The sequence below is a fragment of the Pseudophryne corroboree genome, chromosome 3 (assembly GCF_028390025.1).
Source record: "Pseudophryne corroboree isolate aPseCor3 chromosome 3, aPseCor3.hap2, whole genome shotgun sequence".
NCBI classification, from domain to species: domain Eukaryota; kingdom Metazoa; phylum Chordata; class Amphibia; order Anura; family Myobatrachidae; genus Pseudophryne; species Pseudophryne corroboree.
Genome location: NC_086446.1, coordinates 646,331,871 through 646,352,909, shown reverse-complemented (window position 1 = coordinate 646,352,909; position 21,039 = coordinate 646,331,871). Strand labels below are relative to the sequence as shown.

Genomic DNA, 21,039 nt, shown 5'->3' with positions numbered 1-21,039 from the left:
AGTCGCGGGCACCCGCAGGCGCACGGTATGCGTATTTACGGTAGAGTTTATGTGATCGTAGCGTGCGACTCAATCGTTACATATTTTCAGTAATAATGTATTTTGTAGATCATGGTCCCTTTGATAGATTCTGAAAGTTTAGTTAATATAGCATGTTCCTGAACAGAGAGATCCCTCTTTGTATTGTACGAAGGGTCTAACAGGAGTCATACAGTGGTGTTTGGTACCCATCGGAAGAGTATTTAAATAGCAATATTCCGGTGTTGGTTTGGAGCGGATGCTCATGCGAATAGTTATGGACATAAGAAGTTTATGTCCATTTACTATTATTTGTTCTTATTTAGTCATGCGGCGGGAAACTCAGTATCCCACCCACCTGAACAGTTGGAAGCAGTCACAGCCCACCTGTATGAATCAACCTATGACCTTTTGTTATAATGCGAAGCCGAATTCCTGTGTCCAATGAACAATGAGATTGTAGGGACCATTGAATTGTATTGTGTGTGGGGCATAAATAGGCAGGCCGACCATATCCAGTTCACTCTCTTCAACGGTTCTCATTGCTGATAATCGGGAGCTGGATATCGAGGCGCATGCGATCGTTTCCCCTTGTGCGTAAGTGTTTCTCCGCAATCATATTGATCTTCTTGTTATTCCGAGCCAATCTCTCTCAATTTCTCTCTCTCTCTCTCTCTCTCTCTCTCTCCTTCTCTTTCTCTCTCATTTTCCCTTAAATTGTATTGTATTGTATTTCCTGTGTAGTTATCTGGTTAGGTAGTCTATGTTATATTGTAGTGTATGACTTGTATTGTGTTTAACTCTTTTGCAAGTATAGCATTCATAATATATATATTAGGCGTTGGACCCTGAGCACGGTATCTGTGTGTTTCTTATAGTATTAAGTATTCTCAGAGCGTCGGTGACGCTCGAACAGCTTTAAAGGTAATAAGGTTATACTGTGTTGCATTTACACTCTAACATTACACTAAGGTTTTACTGCACAATACACTGTTTATGGTTTAGATACAAAGGTTTAATATAGTGAGCGTCAGCGCCGCTGGTGATCTCCTCGTGGTCCCGAGCGTCCGCTACGCTATAGCGAATCATTACGTTAGTCAACAGCCAATAACGTGCCTGCCTGTGATCTCTTGGCCGTGAGTGAACGTGACGCTTGAGCGTCTCGATCACGGCAAAGCGATTGTTACGCAACTAGCGTACCCTTACGGTACTTCATACGTAGATAGCGTACAGTGTTCTTAGACCTCATAAAGGGTATTATATACGATAAATATTTAGCTTTATCAATAGGTAGCACAGTACAGATATATCAGCCCCCCCTTCTACAACCCCCTGGTACCGTAAGAGATAGCTGGAGTTGACTTGGAGGGACAGCTCTCCATGACAACGCTTCTGCAGGCAGGAAAATGGCGCTGAACGCTGCTGGGTCCGCTCTGAGGAGAAGCTCCGCCCCCTTTCATGGCGCTGCTTCCCGCTCTTCATAAGATTATACTGGCCTGAGGAAAATTGCTGGCAGCGATCTCGGGACCCTGACAGGCTTGGAGGTCAGTGTAGGGTGTAGGCACTGGCTCAGGGCGCCCCTCACAGCACCGCACTATGTACCGCTGAGCCCCGGAGCGCAGTTAGTACTGCGCTCCATACCCTGTTGCCGCCATCTTCACACCAGCTCCCCGCTTGCCAGGGGAGCCGGTGACTAACTCACCACTGATCTTCTGGCTCTGTAAGTGGGTGGCGGCATGCTGCTGGGGTGTGCGATCCCCTGTGGCGGGGAACGTTCGATCCCCTCAGGAGCTCAGTGTCCTGTCAGCGGAGATAGTGGCTCAGACCCCGCAGGGCGAACACTACTCCCCTCCTTAGTCCCTCGAAGCAGGGAGGCTGTTTCTCATTTGTACCGATCTTTGGGGGTCATTCCGAGTTGATCGCTAGCTGAATTTGTTCGCAGCACAGCGATCAGGCTAAAAAACAGCAGTTTTGCGAATGCGTATGCGGCGCAATGCGCACGCGCGACGTATGGGCACAACGAACTATGTAGTTTTGCACAGGGTCTTGCGATGCATTTCAGTCGCACTGCTTGCCGCAGAGTGATTGACATGAAGTGGGCGTTTCTGGGTGGCAACTTACCGTTTTCAGGGAGTGTGCGGAAAAATGCAGGCGTGCCAGGAAAAACGCAACCGTGGCTGGGTGAACGCTGGGCGGGTTTGTGACGTCAAATCCGGAACTGAATAGTCTGAAGTGATCGCAAGCGCTGAGTAGGTTTTGAGCTACTCTGAAACTACACAAAAAATGTTTGTAGCCGCTCTGCGATACAGCCGTTTGCACTACTGCTAAGCTAAAATACACTCCTAGTGGGTGGCGGCATAGCGTTTGCACGGCTGCTAAAACTAGCTAGCAAGCGATCAACTCGGAATGACCTTTATGTGTAAAATGCTAGAGGGTATGTAGAGGGAGGAGCCAGACCACATTCTCAAACTCTTCAAGTGCCAATGGCTCCTAGTGGACCCGTCTATACCCCATGGTACTAATGTGGACCCCAGCATCCTCTAGGACGTAAGAGAAATACATTGCGGCTGCAGAAGTTATAATACCCAAATGAGCAGCAAAGGTTTGGTGCAGTTATTGGCAGTTTGGAGGAGGTGATGTCATAAGTGAGGGAAGGAAAATCACGAGGGAAAAGGGCCCTGCTTGTGAGAGTCTCAACTCTAACGGATTATGAATAATATATTACATTGATATGGCATATAAGCCATATATATAAATCGTAGAGACTGCAGGTGTATTAATGAACACATGCATGAGCACTGGGAAATGGAGGCACAGACACACAGCAATAGCAGGGAAAGCAAGATGTGGCCAGCACACAGCCACACACAGCTGCTGTTCCTATACTGTATACGAGGTACTGGCAGAGGTACCGGTCACTGAGCTGCAGGGAGAACTTCGGGGTTGTCACCAGGTTTGGCAGCACCCCCCTCTCATTATCACACTGCATGATAACCGGCTCAGACTGGACTGCTGTCAGGCAAGGAGGTGAAACGGGAGGAGGAGGAGGAGAGAGGGGAGGGAGACAGGGGACACAAAACACTGACGCAAAATATATTGCTTGTAGTATCTGCAGAGTGTTTGCCCTGGAGCTGCAGTGGGGATGGAGCTGCCAGCCCTGAGGGTACTACCACTGCCAGCCGGAGCCGGGTACTGCTGGCAGCATGCACACAGGTAACATGGCTTCTCTGTATTCATCCCTGGGCTCCTCTGGTTACTGCTATACAGAAGGGAACATCAAACTCCTCTGCAGGACAGTGGGGTATGTCACTGTCACAGACTGCTGGGTTATTCTGTCTTCCTGAGCAGGTCCCAAAGGTTATTATGTGTCATTCATTCTCCTCCTGTATTATACTGCTGCAGCATGATGTGTATGTGAGCTGATGTGTTGCACATTGTCCCTTATTTAGAGGGGTGACCTCAGGTTAGGAAGACTCACCAGAGGAAATAACTGTTCTTCGAAACTGGCTATGTATACTTACTGTAGTCCTATGCTGTATGCTAAGATGCAGTTCTCATCATCTAGCCTTTGTATATAAGAACAGAGATGCACAATATACTGGTGCTTTGTCTCTCTCTCTCTCTCTCTCTCTCTCTCTCTCTCTAAACTATGTGTATATAATCTTTATAATATATGTATAAGACAGGTGCTTTTTTGCTATTATCCATCAACAGCTACATTGTGTATTATATGCCTAGACAATTTGCTAGAATTAAAGAAACAAGAATATATATATATATATATATATATATATATATATATATATATACACACATACATATACACAGATTATACACACACACACACACACACACACACACACGGTATACAGCATTAATAAAGTGTAGCACTGTAAATTCAGCATCATTCAGTTTATTGCACTAAACTTCATAATTTACTTATTCTCTCCTAACCCACTGGGATATTTATCACAATTAATGTTCTGCAGAATTAAACAATAGCTGCCACCCCCGTTAGTAAATTGCCACTGCTGTGTCACCTGCTGGACTAATCACTGTCCATGATACTCTGTCACCTGCTGCTTCTCCAGTCCCTGTTCCTGGTGCTACCTCTCTCCCACTCACACAATCAGTGTCCTAACAGCAGTGTATATGACAGGACAGGAAGATGAGTTGCTTGTGGCTGTCCAGAAGTGATGGTGGCTATTCAGTGACAGGTGCAGCAGCAGTTGTTATTTATTAGGCGTCCTTGGGTGGATGATTAGCTGAGGTGAGTAGTCCAGCAGAATATGATGGTGGATGGGAGGTAAATCAAGTATAAAGTTACAAGCTACACACAATTTCATATGCAGAACTTACCATTCTCATGATAACATAACACACTCTTTCTCTCTTCCTTCACTTTGCACATGAATTGAAATTCAGCCAATGTAGTAAATCTTTACAGCTCCAGACAGCAGAGATTTGTTATTCCTGGCAAAGACTTTAGTAAAACTTAAATACTGAGGCTTAGACCTGCACTGGAGCATTTCATGCTACCACAATTTACTCTCGGTTATAGAATTTATCAGGAGAGGGAACACTGCATCACCGGGCCCCATAGAAAAATGTATAGTAAGGGGGCACAGAAATGCAGCTGTAGCCTCTTAGAGCTCTTGTTCTGCGTTCCCTAGGCCTTCACTGCAGTGGGCAAAGAGACCCCCTTCTGAGTGCAGAGCTGTTGTTCCTGGTAGGGGGATCAGGCATTGCAAATTTGTACTTGTCAGCTTGACATAGAGGTATCCATGGGAAAAAAAAATGATAATATTTTTTTAATGGGCTGACTCTGTCTGTTGCTAACTCTATGCAGTCCCCTACACTAGTGCATTGGTTTATGCTGTTGTCCAGTCCTATTCAGCTATAAATAATTAGAGATGCCAGCTTAGATAACATTTCATTAGTGCAATATTAAGTTCAGGATCTGTGTGTGTTGCTGGACAATTTGTACACACTTTCCTAAACCTCTTAAGACACAACATTCCTGACATGGCAGCTATCTTTACCAAGTAGCAATGTTACTATTCTACCATCTGACCTCGGCAACCTGAAATTGGTAATATTCAAATTCAAGACACCGGTCTTTGAGGGTTGCACTGAATAGCAGCTATTCCACATTCTCATTGATTTGGCCTGTTTTATGTCCAGATTTCTAAACATACAGGTAATATTTGGCTATGACATGTGGGGATTTTCAAACAGTGTATGCTGATAAAAAAAATTACATATTGTTACACAGTGCTAAATTTGCTATGTGTAAGAAATGTACATTGGTTATATACAGAGTAATGTTTTGCTTTAAATATTCTGAATTTTGAATGCTTGCATCATATTTTGGCTCCTGTAAACATCAGCAGCTGGACTGACGGAAACAAACCAAGTCCATCAAACAAATTTAAGAAGTCATAATTGAGATTAGTCTGGAACTGCCAAATAGAGATGGAAAGAAGGTCAAATCTGTTGCTGGAAACTTGAACAAGTCAACAGCTGATTTCAGGAAACATTTGTTAAAATGCTTCTACTGTCCACTTAAAAGCCATCCCAGTGTGATAGGCAAGTGGTAATATGACTACTGTATATGCTGGGTATGCAATCACTACAAACTCTTAGGGTGCGTACACACTATGCAATATCGCATACGATTCAGCTGATATCGGCTGGTTCATTGCAAAATTGTATAGTGTGTATGCATGGTACAGGATGTGATGCCCGCTCTCGCGGGTTGCATGCAATTTGTGTGCCCCCTTAATCTCCATATCATTTTCATTAAACACCAAATGAATAATCCCTCAGCATTTTCTATTGGCAGTATCTCTGCTTATTGAAGCAAGAGTGCACTTTGTTTACAGGTGCATGGGTTCATTCTCCTGGAGAAGCACAGATAATCTGTGCCACCTCTGATAAAGTAATCACAGCTTTCTCAAAATGTAAGCCTATAATGTGATTTTACGTACCACTGTAAAATGCGGGTGTGATTCAACAGCTATATCGTAAAAAGATAGAAAGTCAATAGGTTGACCCCAAATGGTTGACATGCAAAAGGTCAACAGGGTCAAAAGGTCGACATGGAAAACAATAGGAAAGGTCGACAGGTACAAAATTTCGACAGGGTCAAAATGTCAACATGAAAATTGTCGACACACTTTTGTTTGTTTTTTGGTGTTATTTTGTATGTTTCACCATATCTGAGACAAATTAGTAGAAACGTGTACCCTAGCGGGCTCACTTTACTTACCACGCTTTGGGCAAGGTGCCTCGCTCCACTTCCGCTACGTTTGGCACAGGTTACAAGTCCCAGTTGTAGTCCACGTGGATGGTAAATGATGAAAAAGTCATGTCGACCTTTTGAACCTGTCGACATTTTGAAGCTGCCAACCTTAAACACTATCTACCTTTTGAACCTGTTGACCTTTTGCACGTTGACCATTTGATGTCGACCTATTGACTGTCTATCTTTTTACTTTAGCATTATCAAACGGATACCGTAAAATGCAGTAGGAAAGTGTACTTAGGCTAAGTGTGGACCCCATGAGAAAACACACAGCCTTTACCCATGCATCTCCTAGTATAATGTAGGATAGTTATGGACATGGAAAAGGTAAACATTTCCTAATTTTCTTCAACCATTCTGATATTATGGTTGCGCTTTTTGTCATCGGGCTGAATGATCCATAGAGGGTATTTACTATGTGGCATCTACTCAGTAACGCCGCAAGCTGTTGGTAAGCCATTTTGTGACATGCAGGTGCGAAGTGCAGGTTGTGGAGCAATGCAAAACATGTCATCATGGCAATGCCCTATCGCAAAACACAGCATTTCACCGTGGGCATGAGACAGTGATGATATCAAATCCTAAATACACAACATCATGTCCCCTCAACTTAACCACTACACCAGTAAGTGAGCGGGATGCGGACGTGGGACCTGTTCTCGAAGAGTCTGAGAGGCATATCGTGAACATTTATGATAACTGGGGCACTGGATAACTGTACTGTACTGGTACTGTAGCCCATAGAAACCCAGTAGGTATTTATCTTCATTTTCTGAACTGTACTAGAAAAATGATATTTACTGTAGAATTGTAGAGCTTGCTATGAGATACAGAACCTGTTTCCTGGGTACTTTTGTTTAATTTTTTGATCATTAAGGCCCATACACACCGGGCGATTTTGATCTGAAAGCAGCTCACTTTTGGTGTGTTGAGCTGCTTTCCGCTCAAAGCCACCCAGTGTGTATGCCCCAGCGATGAGCGATGACCACTGATGTGCGCTCCTGCTTCATCGCTGGCGGCCGCCGTTCATCTACTGGTATTACCAGTAGATGAACGGCGGGGTGAGCGGCTTTCCATAACGTCCTGCTATGGAAAGCCACTCACCCCCGCTGACATCGCTGGGCAGCAGGGAAACGCGCTCAGTGTGTATGGACCTTTAGTCCCATTTGTGCATCATGATTCAGTGATGTTACTATGTTAAATGAATTCATTGATAGGCTACAGTACCTTCTCTTGAATTTTGGCACAGATGACAAAATAACTACCTTTGATTATGTTAGTTTCATGATAGCTATAAATATTGGCTACTATGAGATACAAAGCCAATGCCCATGAATCTTTTGTTGTGCTGTTATGAGGCCAGGTGCATGGAGAGACAGTGAATGTGAATAGCGTATTTGTCTCACAGACTGCATGAAGTCTTTGTGATCTCATCATTACTTTTAAGAACTGAAAGTTGCTAGACAAGTTAAGGATCATGTGTTACGATGACTATTCATGTTTACTTACCGGCTGTTCCTGTTGACAGGTATAAATGAAGATTTCAGAAGAAGTGCGAGATAACTGGCTTTCACATCCTCATCTGTAAGTGACAGTACTTCAGTACTTTTTTTTTTTAACATCCTTTTGCTTAAAGAACGTTGCACTAAAAGGATGTGTCTTTCAAAACAATGGCAGGTATGCAGAGTTGAATCAGCATGCCATTAGTCACAGTTTTGACATTGAACGAATATTGACACTGTCTAAATGTCGACATTGTGAATGTTGATGGCAAGAATGTTGACACCTGATTTTAGAGTTAGGGTTAGGCTGCACTTAGGGTTAGTTTAGAATAGAGGTAAGCGGGTTCGGTTTCCTAGTAACTGAACCCACTGGAACTTCCACTATACAAGTAGATCTGAGTCCAAAAATGAGGTAAAATGTAATCTTCCCAGCGTCGGACCTCATAAAAGTCTCTCCTTTGCGAATCAGGCGTCATTTCACACAGGATGCTGGAGAGAGAGGGTGTGGGACTGTGGGCTCTGTGTGTGACTGTGGGCCTCTGTGAGGCAGTAAAAATTGTGAAAATGCACAGGACATTTGTGACCAGAGGGTGAGGGTGTGGGACTGTGGGCTCTGAGGCACTAAATGCCATTGAACTGGACTTTGGAGCACTGTGTAACTTAAAGGGGCTCTGTGCCTTTAAAAAGAAAATCCCATAGAGACACTGTGGACGGTGGGCTGCTGCACTGTGAAGCACTGTATTGTGTGTTCACGCACTGTGTAAAAATATGAAGTCATTAGGGTACCATTACTAGGAGCACTGTGAGGTGCTGCGTTGTGTGTTCAAGCACAGTGTTAAAAAATAAATAAAATATAACTTTTTTTGTGTTTAGGCACTGTGTTTAAAAATAACGTCATTGAGGTGTCATTACTAGGAGCAATGTGAGTCGATGTAGATCAGACGATAAAAGAGTAGGAGCAGCAACCCAGTAATAGTGCTGAGGCTGCTGCCAGTCATTATAGTACTGTACTTCAACATCTACTAATGGTGATCCAGGAGACACAAAGTTTAAGAAAGGGCACCACACACAGTGGCAGGGAAAGGCTTAGGCCATGGCCTTTCTTTGTGAGTTGTGGTCCTGCTAGTGCTACTGCTGTTTCATGCACTAGAATAATGCCTATAGCAGAAGGAGTGGCCAAATGCAGTCAGGAATCTTCTTCTGTAACCTCATATGATGATACAACACTTTGCTTTGAGTTTAGAAGAAGTGTCACCTGTAAAACAGGCAAATCAGTGAAGAAAACCCCCACTAAGGCTGAAGTAAAATATGTGTGATTACAAATTAAAAAAATTCCTGAGGGTGTCTAAGGGTGTCCATGAGGGCTATGTGTGAGTCTGACATTTCTGAGATTGTACTCGCAGGTAAGCCTATGTCCACCATTTCTGTAGTCTCTTCAGATGTGGAAATGAGCAGTACAAGTAAAGATGGTGATATAGAAATTGAGGATGCTACTATGGAAATGCAATATGATGAGGGGGATATTTGTGTATTTGATTCTGATGAGGATGTTGTTTGTGTCAAAGTAAGTCAGCCACTAGTTGCAGCAGTTCTTGCCCATAATAAAAAGAAGGCCATTGTCATGCCAGGGATTAAGACCAAAAAATCAACACAAAAGAACAAACCAGATGCTTCCTAAATTATATATATATACAACTAGATTGCTGCTCCATGAACAGTATGGGTCGCTGAACCCAAAAGGTGAAAATATGAACCAGAAGGAGTGATTGTGTAACTCACAGGTTTAATCTGTTCAAATATTGATAAATAAAATAATACATACAAAACATATACCAGTATAAAAAACAGTAATCACAAATAATTGAATTAAAATAGAATAAAATAAATAAATATAAAATCAAAACATCTTAAATGGTAAAGCATTTGTTAGTGTGTCCCAGGGGAACCTGTAAAGTGCGAGGTTTGGGCTACAGAGCATACAATGTAGCATACAATGTAGCTTTCCAACAAAGTCAATAGGAATTGAATGTCAGTGAGTTTTGAAAAATGACATAGTATCCAAATTAACTCTTCTGAATAGATGCAGTATAGCGCTAAATTGGTACTTAATATTGTGAGTACACACAGTTCCAGATACGCGTTTTTTAATGTGATGATCAAACAGCCCCGTATACCACAAAAGGGGATTAATCTGCTGTATTGGTGTATGCATCCATCTGAGAATATGTTAATGGTCTTGTGTCAGAATCTGAAAACTCACAAACTGAAAGCTTCTGCAGCTGCAGCTTGGTGCGAGTGAGAGATAAAGTCCTTCACTGGCGTGAATGCGGCGTCCGCCAATATTGCAGTGCAGTAAAGTAGCACTGGGGTTTTATAGATGAACCCACTGGGGTTTTATAGATGAATGCACATCACCCTGGATTTTTGCTTAGTGCAAAAGGGTTCCCGAAAAATGGGGCAGTATAAACGGGTAACCTGGTTAATCCAACCTGGGACCCGTTTACAGTATGAGGAGAGCCTATACCTCCTGAACCAAAGTGTCCAACGGGCAGTCGGCAGGTTGGGGAACATATGGCGCACACTATCTGCACTGCTGTCTGCCCTGCTATGCAGACAGCAGCAATGCACGGTGAAGGGTAAGGGAGGCTGCACACATGCGCGCAGCATCCATTCAGTGCACAGAGAAAAAGACTGGAGGTAGCCCAGCAGCTGCCAGAGTTCTGGTCTCACCCCCTCTATGAGGAGGTGTTGCCTAACGGGACAGAGGCCATGTCATGGGGTCCTGATCTGCTGGATTTCCTGCCTCTTGGAGATGACATCATCATCTCCAAGCGCTGGCCTCAAGAGACTGCATACGTATGCAGTGTAAATGCCGCCGACCTGGGAATATCTCGGGTCAGAACCGCAGTTGGAAAGGGGTAAATCCTGTGTCTGACCTGGCTTGGATCCATGTTCTAAATCCCTGGTCAGACCTGGGATTTTGGTGGTAATACGGTATTAGAAACGTTTGTAGGGGATGCAGTCAATTTACCTACAATCAAAATCCTGACGATCAAAATACTGACAACCATTGACCGATGGTCAAAATACAGACAAGGTCAAAATACCGACATGGTCAAAATACCGACATTAAAAATGTTGACAGTCAAAATACCGACATTTAAAATGTAGACAGGTCAAAAAATCGACATGATTTTTTCATTGAAACCGACTTGTTCATACCTGACCATCCCAGTGGACGTGTAGAGGGAACATAATAGTGTGCCGAGCGCAGCGAGGAACCATGCCCGAAGCATTGCGAGCGCAGCGAGTCATGCGAGGGGACGCGGTACACTTATACGGTGTCCATGTCGATCTATGTCGACATATACAAGCAAAAAAAAAATTAAAACTCGTTTTTACTTTTTGACCTGTCGACTTTTTAAATGTCTTTGTTTTTACCGTGTCGACATTTTAAATGTCGGTATTTTGACCATTATGGTATTTTGATCTTGCCGGTATTTTGCCCATCGGTCAATTGTTGTCTGTATTTTGAGTTTGTCGGGATTTTGATTGTAGGTAAATCATACTGATCCCGTTTGTAGCTATGGATATTTTCATGTCATATTTTACATGTGTTTAGGAGTGTGTCCGTGAAGATGCAGATTTTTGCAGTAAAAAGATTGAGATGCTCATTTCTCCAGCAATACTACCGTGTAGCAGTGCAATTACTCTTACTGTTGCCGGCTGCGGGGTTATGGTACAGTAAATCTGTAGAAGGGTCATCCTAATAGAAATGGCTTTTCCTCCTTTGCTAAATAGAGGCCTAAAATGATTAATGAAAAGCATGTTTAAAGCCGTCAACTTTGCTTATTACTAAAAGTGCTCTTTGTGACAGGCCCGCCTGCCATAATAAAATTGATTGCTATTAAACATGCACACACTACACATATTAGATAAATATTGCATTTTAATGTCACGTTTGCTTAAGATGCTCATATTACAACTTGTGTTAAATGCAGGGTAAAGCACATCTGTAACACCATCCGAAGTGCTAGACTCTAGCTTCAGTATGCGGCTATGGTAGGAAAAGGAAGGACATGAGGTCTCTGAGGGGAAGAGAAGAGCCTAGCAGATTGCCAAAAAGACCAGCAGATTATGGTGATTCCAGGCACTGGCAGGGCAGATGCACTAAATCTTGGATAGTTATAAAGTGGAGAGAGATAAACTAACAACCAATCAGCTACTAACTGTCATTTTTCAAGCACAGCCTGTAATATGGCTGTTAGGAGCTGATTGGCTGGTACTTTATCTCTCCCACCCTTTATCACTCTCCATGGCTTAGTACATCTGACCTCCTATTAGTGTAAAGGGCCCCATACACTAGGACGATAATGCCCGATTTAATCCGATTTCGGGCATTTGGCCCGATATATCGGATGAAATCGGGCATTTTGGATCCGATCCGATGTGCGCTCCTGTGAGCATCGGATTGAATCCTCCAGATTGAATGTGCTGCACATTCAATGTGGTCCGACCCCGCAGGTATGGCTGGGATCGTCCAGGATTGCCCAAGATACATCATATGCAAAGGACAGCATACGATGTATCTTGGGCGATACTGCCCCCGGGAGGCTGCGGGGTGATTGCCCGCGACATGTCAGACGGACATGTCGCGGTAGTGTATGGGGCCCTTAAGAATAATAGTTGCTTTAGTTAAATTTGCACTCATTGGTGGTTGTCATTTTTTAAGGGACAGGATTATCTCAAATTCAAGGCTGTAAAATGTGCATATTATGGGGGATTTTCGATAAGTGCCGAGTTTTCCGACAGTCAGAAAATCGGCACTAATTCGACCGTTAGGTATTCAATAGCGGGCGTTTTCAACAGTTTTTTGCTTAGTTTTCGACATGCCTTTTCGACTTATTTGGGGGTCGAATCGGCATGGGCGAAAACAGACCAAAAAACTGACAAAACATGTGGACCGGCGGCAAATTTGCCAATCCACGTGGACTGGCAGCGAATTCGCCAATCTACATGGTTTTCGCCTGAGCTAATGTTACGACAAGTTTGAAAATCGGAACGAGCTTTGAATAGGTCGAATGTGAATTTTTTGACTTGTCGAAAAAACTTCACTAATTGAGTACCCCCCTATGTAAGAAAAATATATCTGTGGAGTCATACTAGAAAACGTTGATAGGAATTAACATAGTACTCTACAAAGCCAAACATATTTATTTCTAACTATGGTGCTCTAGTTAAAATGAATGATATAAAAGATGAAGAACACCAAACAATCATGGTATCTTAAGTTTGATTGGCCAGACTGATTCAGAACTTTCTTTAATAATAAGTAAGACCTACTGTATACATAACATGAAAGTATTAAGTAAAATCTACGGTATCAAATGCACCAGTTTATGCACCTGGTTTACGCCAAGGCATTATCCTCATCAGCATATATTTGTGCTTACCTTGTAGCAAGTACAGAAGTTACACCTCGGAGGTATATGTGCTACAACAGGTCTTCATGAGCCACATTTTCCTGAACATGCTCTTAATGTACTTGCCATTCGTCAGACCTCCCATTCCCTCCCCCTTTTCACTCCTCCATTCGTAAGGATACATAAGTGCCAGATACGCATTGGTGCATATTTATTAATTACTTTGGTAGCCATATGTAGTGCAAATCGAGTTTTACTGCACAAACTGGCATAAGTTTAAAAAACAGCATTAGAGCCCACTGTATAAAATGTATATGTGATGGCACTAGGGCTTTGTTGATTTCGGGTTAGGCCCCTTGAGCTAGCTGTATGGACTGGAGTGTGTATGAAGCTGAGCAGTAGAAGACTGATTCTGCAGAATGGTATTGAGAACTGGTGCAGGGTAGCAGGTTATCCTGCACCTGTAGAAGAATGCAGGATATCTAGCAGAGTCAAACTTTGATACACTCCAACTGGTTGCCGGAAGCACAACTAAAGCAGACAGCAATGAAATATGCTGTGAAGCAATGCTGGAGCAGGTTTTCTGAATAACACTGGAGCAGAATATAACTGTAAAGCAATACTGGAGCAGGTTTTCTGGATAGCACTGGCTCATATTGCTGTAAAGCAATACTGGAGCAGATTTTCTGGATAGCACTGGGGCAGAATGCTGTGAAGCGATACTGAAGCAGATTCTGAACCAGGAACCAGGGTACTTATCCTCAGAAAGAGATATTGTTCTGGCAGTGAGCAGACTGCAGTTCTTAATTTAAATAGGACGTCCTTAGAACTGATAGGCTGGATAAGTCTTGCTGGAGACTGGATTGTCAGAGCAGATAATGTAATACGGTTTAAGATGGCGGCACCCATGTTGGAGAATAGCAGGAAATGCATGTTTACAGATGAGTGACCACAGGTCTCAATGTTGATGCAGGTGGTCAGTGGGGACACAGATGGCAATAAGTTGACACTGCCAGACCTGGTAATGATTACCCAGACCTCAATGTGTGACAATATACTACAAGTTATAAAATAAAAAAAATTATATATAATATAGACCTATGTGAGAGAAGCAATGCATACTTCTGGGGGTAAATTTACTAAAATGAGAGTTCTATTTAAGATGGGATGTTGCCCATAGCAACCAATCAGATTCTACTTCTCATTTACTTAGCACCTTCTAGAAGATAATACCCGGAATCTGATTGGTTGCTATGGGCAACATCCCATCTTAAATAGAACTCCCATCTTATGCTGCTTTCACATCGCAAAACCTGCTTTTGAAACGGTTCTTTAAACGGTTCTTAAAACGGGTCTGAGCAGTTAAACCCCCTTCACATCGCATGTTGTAACCAGTATATTACAATTTCATTACCGTTTTGGTACCTTTCACACTGAACCCGTTTCACCCATAGAAAACAGTGGTTGTCATTATAAATGGACTTTTCTGGCCCACGCATTATTAATAATTATTAATTAATTAATTATTAATAATTTGGATAGTTGTACGATGGAACCCAGCACCTTGAAGCATTTTAACCATGTTTTTATATATGAGTGCCTCCTTGACTGTCCCAGTTATTTACAGGAAAAAGAATAGCAGCGCTGAATGAATTGTTGTAAGCAATTAATGATACGAAGGATTGAGTGATAAATTAATTATACAATTTAATAAAATTGTTTAAAATAATGACGGCCTTTAAGTAAAAATTGGATACACATCCATATGACAGTTAAAAAACAATTCATGTGGGTCAAATGAAATTGACTGCCTGGCACATTATCATCCGTTCCTGATGTAAAAACCTGGAAATTTAGCAGATGGAGACAGACTGACGGCGCAGTCACACCAATGCACTTTACCCAAAACCGCTAGAGGTGTAGTCCCTTTAAGATCGTCACTGATGTTTTGGCTTCCAATCAGCCGGATTCAGGGTCCTCATTTGTTACGGTGTCCTCTTTATGAAGATGGGGTAGATGGTGCTCCTTAATCAGGAGATAGTTGTCTCGGTTGAACTGCAGATGGTAAAGTCCAGTGTCTGGTCCTGATATAGTGCGGCAGTCAAAATTGGCGTAATAGTTGACCCAAGTAGCCTCCTCCTAACGCGTTTCACTGCAAGGCACTGCAGCTTTATAAAGCTGCAGTGCCTTGCAGTGAAACGCGTTAGGAGGAGGCTACTTGGGTCAACTATTACGCCAATTTTGACCGGCTGATTGGAAGCCAAAACATCAGTGACGATCTTAAAGGGACTACACCTCTAGCGGTTTTGGGTAAAGTGCATTGGTGTGACTGCGCCGTCAGTCTGTCTCCATCTGCTAAATTTCCAGGTTTTTACATCAGGAACGGATGATAATGTGCCAGGCAGTCAATTTCATTTGACCCACATGAATTGTTTTTTAACTGTCATATGGATGTGTATCCAATTTTTACTTAAAGGCCGTCATTATTTTAAACAATTTTATTAAATTGTATAATTAATTTATCACTCAATCCTTCGTATCATTAATTGCTTACAACAATTCATTCAGCGCTGCTATTCTTTTTCCTGTAATTTTCTTATGTGTAGTTGGGGTGTAACTATCCCCAAATATTATAGCAGCAGCATTAGAAACACAGCACCGATAAGCGCCTGATCTTCCATTCATTTGGTTAATTTTTTTTTCTTGCCTGTCCCAGTTATTTGTCTGCAGATTTCCTCATCCCCTCTGATTCTTAGTAGCTCCCTCACCTCTTCATCACTCCAAGTTGCCATTGTATAATATATTTGCAGTAAGAAAACACTTCTAAACCCACTCTCATGTGTCTGATGTGTTTTTCCTCCAGCTTCCTGCTTCTGCCTGGTGACATCACACATGGAGAAAGCCTATCACCTTCTGTGGCTTGGAAATACCGTTTCTGAGCCGTTCACACTGCAGCTAGAACCGGTTCTGAACCGTGTAGGACCCTGCTTTTTAACCATTTCAAAATACCAGTACAGGTTGAGTATCCCATATCCAAATATTCCGAAATACGGACTTTTTTGAGTGAGAGTGAAATAGTGAAACCTTTGTTTTTTGATGGCTCAATGTACACAACCTTTGTTTAATACACAAAGTTATTAAAATATTGTATTAAATGACCTTTAGGCTGTGTGTATAAGGTGTATATGAAACATAAATGAATTGTGTGAATGTAGACACACTTTGTTTAATGCACAAAGTTATACAAAATATTGGCTAAAATTACCTTCAGGCTGTGTGTATAAGGTGTATATGAAACATAAATGCATTCTGTGCTTAGATTTAGGTCCCATCACCATGATATCTCATTATGGTATGCAATTATTCCAAACTACGGAAAAATCCCATATCCAAAATACCTCTGGTCCCAAGCATTTTGGATAAGGGATACTCAACCTGTATTTTGAAAACGGTAAATTCAAGGTGGCCCTTTCACACCGCAGCTAGAACCGTTTAGGAAGGCTGAAAAATCGGCAATTTACCGGGTTAAAGCTGCGGTGTGAAAGGGGTATTAGTAAATTTACTCCCCGGTGCAAATTACACCTTGGACATCTCAAAGGTATATTAATATAATGAAGAAGTCTATAGCCACCAAGTATTTATTTATTTTACAACTCTTGGCCAGGTACTATAAATTAACATATAGGCTACACTATCTATTATACTGAGCATACTACAGTATATATGCTTAATTCGTAATTATGAGGCAGAAATTAAAAAAATAGTAAACGGGTACACTGTAATATATTGTTGTCAATCCTTGATGGTAAATATAGTTTATATAATGGAGCGTCAGTTCCTAAATAATACATAAAATTATTGTATCTTATCCTTTTCCCCTATCGCTTTCTCTTATTTAAAATATTTTCTTTATTTTAATAAGGTATATTGTTCTCTTTTTGAAAACACCTTTTAATGAACGGTACAAAATAGAAATATTAGGCACTCTTTAAGCTCAAAAACAATATAATATATAAATTAATAAATATAGTAAAGAGGATAAAACACTCTGTTCCCGAATCCCAACAGGTCTTGTAAATCACCCAGATATTAGAAAAATTGCTGCTTCAACACCAGGCATTGATGACAAATCTATGAGAAATAACACCCTTAGATAAAAGGGGAAGTGTAAATGTAATCCAGCTTCTCACCAGAATGTACAAAAATCCCTCCACAATTGTAATGACATAAAAACAGATAAACATTTATTTACTCATATTTCACACTAACACAAACATATACACAAATATACACTTTTGTAGAAGTTTGAGCCACACACAAGATAACATACAAAACCATTGGTGGATATATTTGACTGTAAGGATCTTACATTAGCCAGTGCAGCAATTAAGCACTTAGAACTCCATCTGAGTTTATCTATCCGCTAAAACCCCCAGTAGCAGAATGCTGGCTGGTGATGTTGAAGGAGCAGTGCCAGCAACTCAGTGGTTGGAAAACTACTTTTTTCACAATTGTTAAACGTTCACTTCATCTACACAACTTTGGTCACCTTGATGCAAGGTTCAACTAAGCAAGGATATATTTGTTTATCCTAGTGATGGTGCCCTAACATTTCTGCTATCACAGAAGGGAGAGTGAGTGCATGAGGGGTGCACTCCATTCCCATCAGCGTTCAAGCCATGCCACATAAATGTCTAGGTTTGTAAAAATGTATTTTTAATTTGCATATGTTTCTCTCTTTTCCCACAGAACCATACACAGCTGCTCTGCTAGAAATGACGTACCAGAAGCCACCAGATGGAGGTAGCGGCTGGATCATTGTCACAGCCTCGTTCTTTATCCAGTTTCTGTGCTATGGTTCTCCTCTGGCTGTAGGAGTTCTGTATGTTGAGTGGTTAGATGTCTTTGATGAAGGTAAAGGGAAGACTGCATGGGTCGGGTCTCTGGCTGCTGGAGTGGGACTACTTGCAAGTAAGTTTTATTTATTTTTATGCAAATAAATCTATAAATCTATGTATTTTGCATTCACTACCAAAATATGATCACTATATTGTACCAATTACTTGTGTGTATGTATATATATATATATATATTTATTTGTGTGTGTGTGTGTGTGTGTGTGTGCGTGTGTGTGCGTGTGTGGGCGTGTGTGTGTGGCAAAAAAAGTGGCAAAAGGCGCCTCCTGCTTCATTAAATATGATTTTTCAAGGTGACATATAAAAGGTATTCATCCACACGTACCCAAAATAAAAGCCCAGGGTATACCATTTGGGCTAAAAGCGCTTGTATGAATAATAAATCCAGGGACTGGTTCTCAACTTACACCGTCTCAGGATTTCATTTTGCAGTGAATAATATACAGTTGGAAAAGAAAAAAATATATATAGTGAAATGTTTTTTTTTTTTTTAAATTCTTTATTTTTCATTTTGTAATATAAAACATTTTCCAAATATGTCAACATACATATCAAAAATAGAACGTATACAACAGTCATATGACTCAACAGCTGTAGTTATAGACATCAGTAAGTGTTTGCAGCAAAAGGGAATCAGCAGATTCATTTATATTATCTTAAACCGTGTAACGTTCAATATAATTTGCAAAATCTAAAGTCAAGAGCAGCCCCATGACGGTATCGCTTATTAATATATCATGTATTTAAGGTATGAGGCATTCGACATTTGGAACAAATAGATAAAGAAGATGACAAGGGGAAGAAGAGAGAGAGGGGGGGAAGAAGAATGGGGAGGGAAGTAAGTGGGCCACATACGTTGAATATATCTAAGCTAAGGCGGAGGCCCTAAGAACCTCCGTCAGCAGTGTATAGTCAGGGTGCATAGTCAGCATAGGTCTTAGTAGTCTTGAATTCAATCCAAGGAAGCCGAGGTAGCTATATAGTCTGAGTATTTGTCTAAGGCGGTAGAATAAATATCCTCCATATGCATGTAAAAATCAATGCGTTGGAACCATTCCCATAATGTCGGTGGGTTAGTGGATCTCCAATGTACCGGGACTACAGCTCTTGCTGCGTTGTTTAGGTGTTTAATGAGGGATTTCTTGTAGCGTGAGAGGGGTATATCTGAATGTGATAATAACCAAAAATCTGGGCCCAGCTTGACTGAGCCACCCAAAATCTTTGTGGATAGTTCCATGATCGTTTTCCAGAATGGGGCAATTGACGGGCAGTCCCACCATATATGGATCAGTGTGCCCGTACCCATACCACATCGCCAACACAGAGGGGAGACCGAGGGGTAGAATTTGTGTAGAAGTGACGGGCATCTATACCATCTCGTCAGTAATTTGTATTGCGTTTCTACAATGTCCAGACTAGTGGAGCATTGTGCCATAACCTTGCAGTGTGTGTCCCAGTGGATCTTGATTCCCCGGTGTATTAAGTCTTTATCCCATGTGTCACAAAAAGAGGGGACAGTAGGAAAGGAGCCCTGTTGAAGAATTTTGTAGATACCGGACACTACGTGTGAGGGGGTTATCCCTTGATTACACATGGATTCAAAGGGAGTAAGAGCTTTATAAAAATCTATCGCCTCTCGTTGTGAGGTAGCAAAATGGTGTACCTGAAGGTAAAACCAATAGTCTTTAGCGGGAATATCGCCCGCACTTTGTATTTCAGAGAACGTTTTGATTTTGCCATGTGTAAGCAAGTGTCCCACCCTAGTCACACCCGCCCTCTCCCATCTAGAAGCAATCTTATTGGACCTTCCTGGGGGGAACAACGGGTTGTCAAAGATAGGCCTAAGGGCTGTTCGTCTAGACGAAATTCCCATCTTGTAGCGAAGCGTCCGCCATAAAGCTAAAGTAGGCCCCAATGTGGGATGCGATGAGCGGCTAAAACTAGGAAGCCAGGGCACTGTCTGTAGGTTAAGATTGGTAGAAGACGATTCCAGTTCAAGCCACTGCTTTCTATGTGGGATGGGACGGGACCAGTCCACCACTCTGTGCAATAACGTGGCATGGTAGTATGCGGAAATCATAGGCAATTGTTGTCCACCTTGGGATTTCAATCTAGATAAATGGCTATGCTTGAACCTAGGTTTCCGGCCACCCCATATAAAGTGGCTTATCGCATTGTGTGCTTCAGCTAAAAATTGAGAGGGAAGTTTCAAGGGAATAGTTTGAAAAAGGTATAGCAATCTGGGAAGAATGTTCATCTTTACTATATTTATGCGGCCTAGCCATGAGAACCTCTGTGTGAGCCAGTGCCCCATCTCCTGTCTCAATTTACGGAGTAGAGGGGTATGATTAATAGCAATCATAGTGGTAAGTGTCGATGGAATCTGAATTCCTAGATATGTGATATGGGATTTTTGCCATGTAAATTGGAACGATTGTGATAAGAGGGATGCCGTGGCAGATGGAAGCGTGATATTCATTGCCATGGATTTTGAATAATTGATTTTAAAATTCGACATATCTCCGAACCGTGCGAATTCCTTCACAAGGTTGGGTAGAGAAATCAGAGGATTCGTTACGACCGCTAATAAGTCATCAGCAAAGAGGGCCAGGCGATGGTCAGCTTTACCTACCCGCAGTCCCGCAATGTCAGGGTTGTGTCTAATCGCACGTGCTAAGGCCTCCATGCACAGAACAAAGATTAAGGGTGATAGCGGACAACCCTGGCGTGTGCCGTTAGAGATTGAGATGGACTCGGAAAGGACGCCATTCACCCTGACCCGTGCAGACGGGGCCCTATATAATGAGAGGATCTTTTGTAGAAAAACATCCCCCAGACCCAATCGCCGAAGCACTGCCTCCATAAAATCCCAA

General features: G+C 42.1%; 1 protein-coding gene across 3 annotated transcripts in view; it reads left to right on the top strand.

The window, feature by feature from the left end:
- Positions 1-3,084: 3,084 nt before the first annotated feature.
- Positions 3,085-21,039, top strand: part of SLC16A9 (solute carrier family 16 member 9) — an 84,338-nt gene continuing 66,383 nt past the window's right edge. Inside the window, exons 1-4 of one of the 3 annotated variants that reach the window (XM_063961764.1) lie at positions 3,085-3,231; positions 7,854-7,909; positions 16,114-16,226; positions 18,000-18,221. In XM_063961764.1, coding sequence (XP_063817834.1) covers positions 18,026-18,221 — 196 coding nt within the window. In that variant the 5' untranslated portion in view covers positions 3,085-3,231; positions 7,854-7,909; positions 16,114-16,226; positions 18,000-18,025. Of the gene's footprint in view, positions 3,232-7,853; positions 7,910-16,113; positions 16,268-17,999; positions 18,222-21,039 lie in introns of all 3 variants that reach the window. The other 2 variants (XM_063961762.1, XM_063961763.1) reach the window with 2 other exon arrangements.